Below are 1,320 nucleotides of genomic sequence, written 5' to 3' on the forward strand. Positions count from 1 at the left end.
GGGCACACAGGCGCATCCTCACGCCCTCCTGCACCCATGGAGTGCGGACAGAGCAGTGGGTGGGGAACCAGAGAAGCACCCACTCCCAGGCGGCTGCATCCAAGCAGCAGCCATTCACTTGAGTTGCATGCGGGGCTGATGAGGACCTTGCTCACCAACTCTACCTTAGCAGCAAACCAGAGAACCGTTACAATGTACCGACCGCCAAAGAATGAGCAACGCAGGAGGGCAGTACGGAATGCAATGCCAATGCTTTTTCCAGCATGACCTTGGAGCCTGAAAGAATTAGAACACTTACTGTGGTGTCCCTGTACTCAGAATTTCCCCCATCGATGATGATGTCACCAGCACTCAACAACGGCACCTAGAACCAAACGCCAGCATTAGCGGAGACCAGAGACATCACAGACAAACGAAGAGAGATCTGAAATAAGTCCAGGCTGAAGCATATGCCATCTACTCTTTAATGATCCTCGCTTGTGGCTGGGGCCAGAGCCTGCGCTCCCTAAGACTGGAAGCCTCCGTGACTCAATCGCTCTAACTCCTGACTCTCAGATTTTACAGTCCATAAAGCCTACTTGTATTCTGACTGTGTGCCAGCAGTCGTTTCTATCCCCACACACGGGGGCTAGAAGTAACTCAAAAACCTCATCGCTTCCTGTATGTGCCTGCAGCCCAGTAAGGGGCCTGGCGGGACATCAGTTGAGTGTTCAGCCGCCAGCACGAGGCTGGTGTTCAAACGCGTCCAGTGGCTCTGTGGGAGAAAGATCTGATGAGCTGTTCCCATGCAGATGACTGCGCAGAAAACGCCATGGGGCGATCCTACTCTCACCACACTGTAATCAACTCTTAACAACAACGCAACAGGGTAGGGAGCCACGGTAAGATGGACAGAATGGTTAAGTGTGAGAATGAGTGTTTTTGATCCAAGGTTTCAAACCAATTCTTCCCAGTTTGGCCAACAATGGGCCCAAATCTCTAAAACACCAGAGCACCAGAGAAAGAGGATGGGCTGATGCGCTGCTAGAAAGGAAACTCCTCCTCAGAAAACCAGGGTGGCATTCACCCTGCACACAACCAAACCTCGTTTGCGAGGGCTGAGTCAGGAAGTGCTCCTCTCCGAGATGGCGGCTGACCACCTACTTTGACCCTGGGTCCCTCTGTCCTGGCAATGTGCCAGGCTCCCAACTCGGTCTGCGGAAAGGTCTCTTCTGAGATTCCCGTGTCAGAATTGGGACGTACAATTTCCCCCATTCAGTTATCATTTGTCTCACCCCTATTTTAAAAACATTCCCGTCCATTCCATCTGAAGGTAATCGG

General features: G+C 52.1%; 1 protein-coding gene across 1 annotated transcript in view; it reads right to left on the reverse strand.

Moving 5' to 3' along the window:
• Positions 1-1,320, reverse strand: part of PGD (phosphogluconate dehydrogenase) — a 10,501-nt gene that overhangs the window by 5,878 nt on the left and 3,303 nt on the right. The window contains exon 4 of the mRNA XM_045299204.1: positions 299-364. Within this exon, the coding sequence (XP_045155139.1) occupies positions 299-364 (66 nt within the window). The remainder of the gene's footprint in view (positions 1-298; positions 365-1,320) is intronic.

Source organism: Echinops telfairi, unplaced genomic scaffold (genome assembly GCF_000313985.2).
Source record: "Echinops telfairi isolate 266 unplaced genomic scaffold, ASM31398v2 ScPeMD7_7457;HRSCAF=8495, whole genome shotgun sequence".
Lineage (NCBI taxonomy): Eukaryota > Metazoa > Chordata > Mammalia > Afrosoricida > Tenrecidae > Echinops > Echinops telfairi.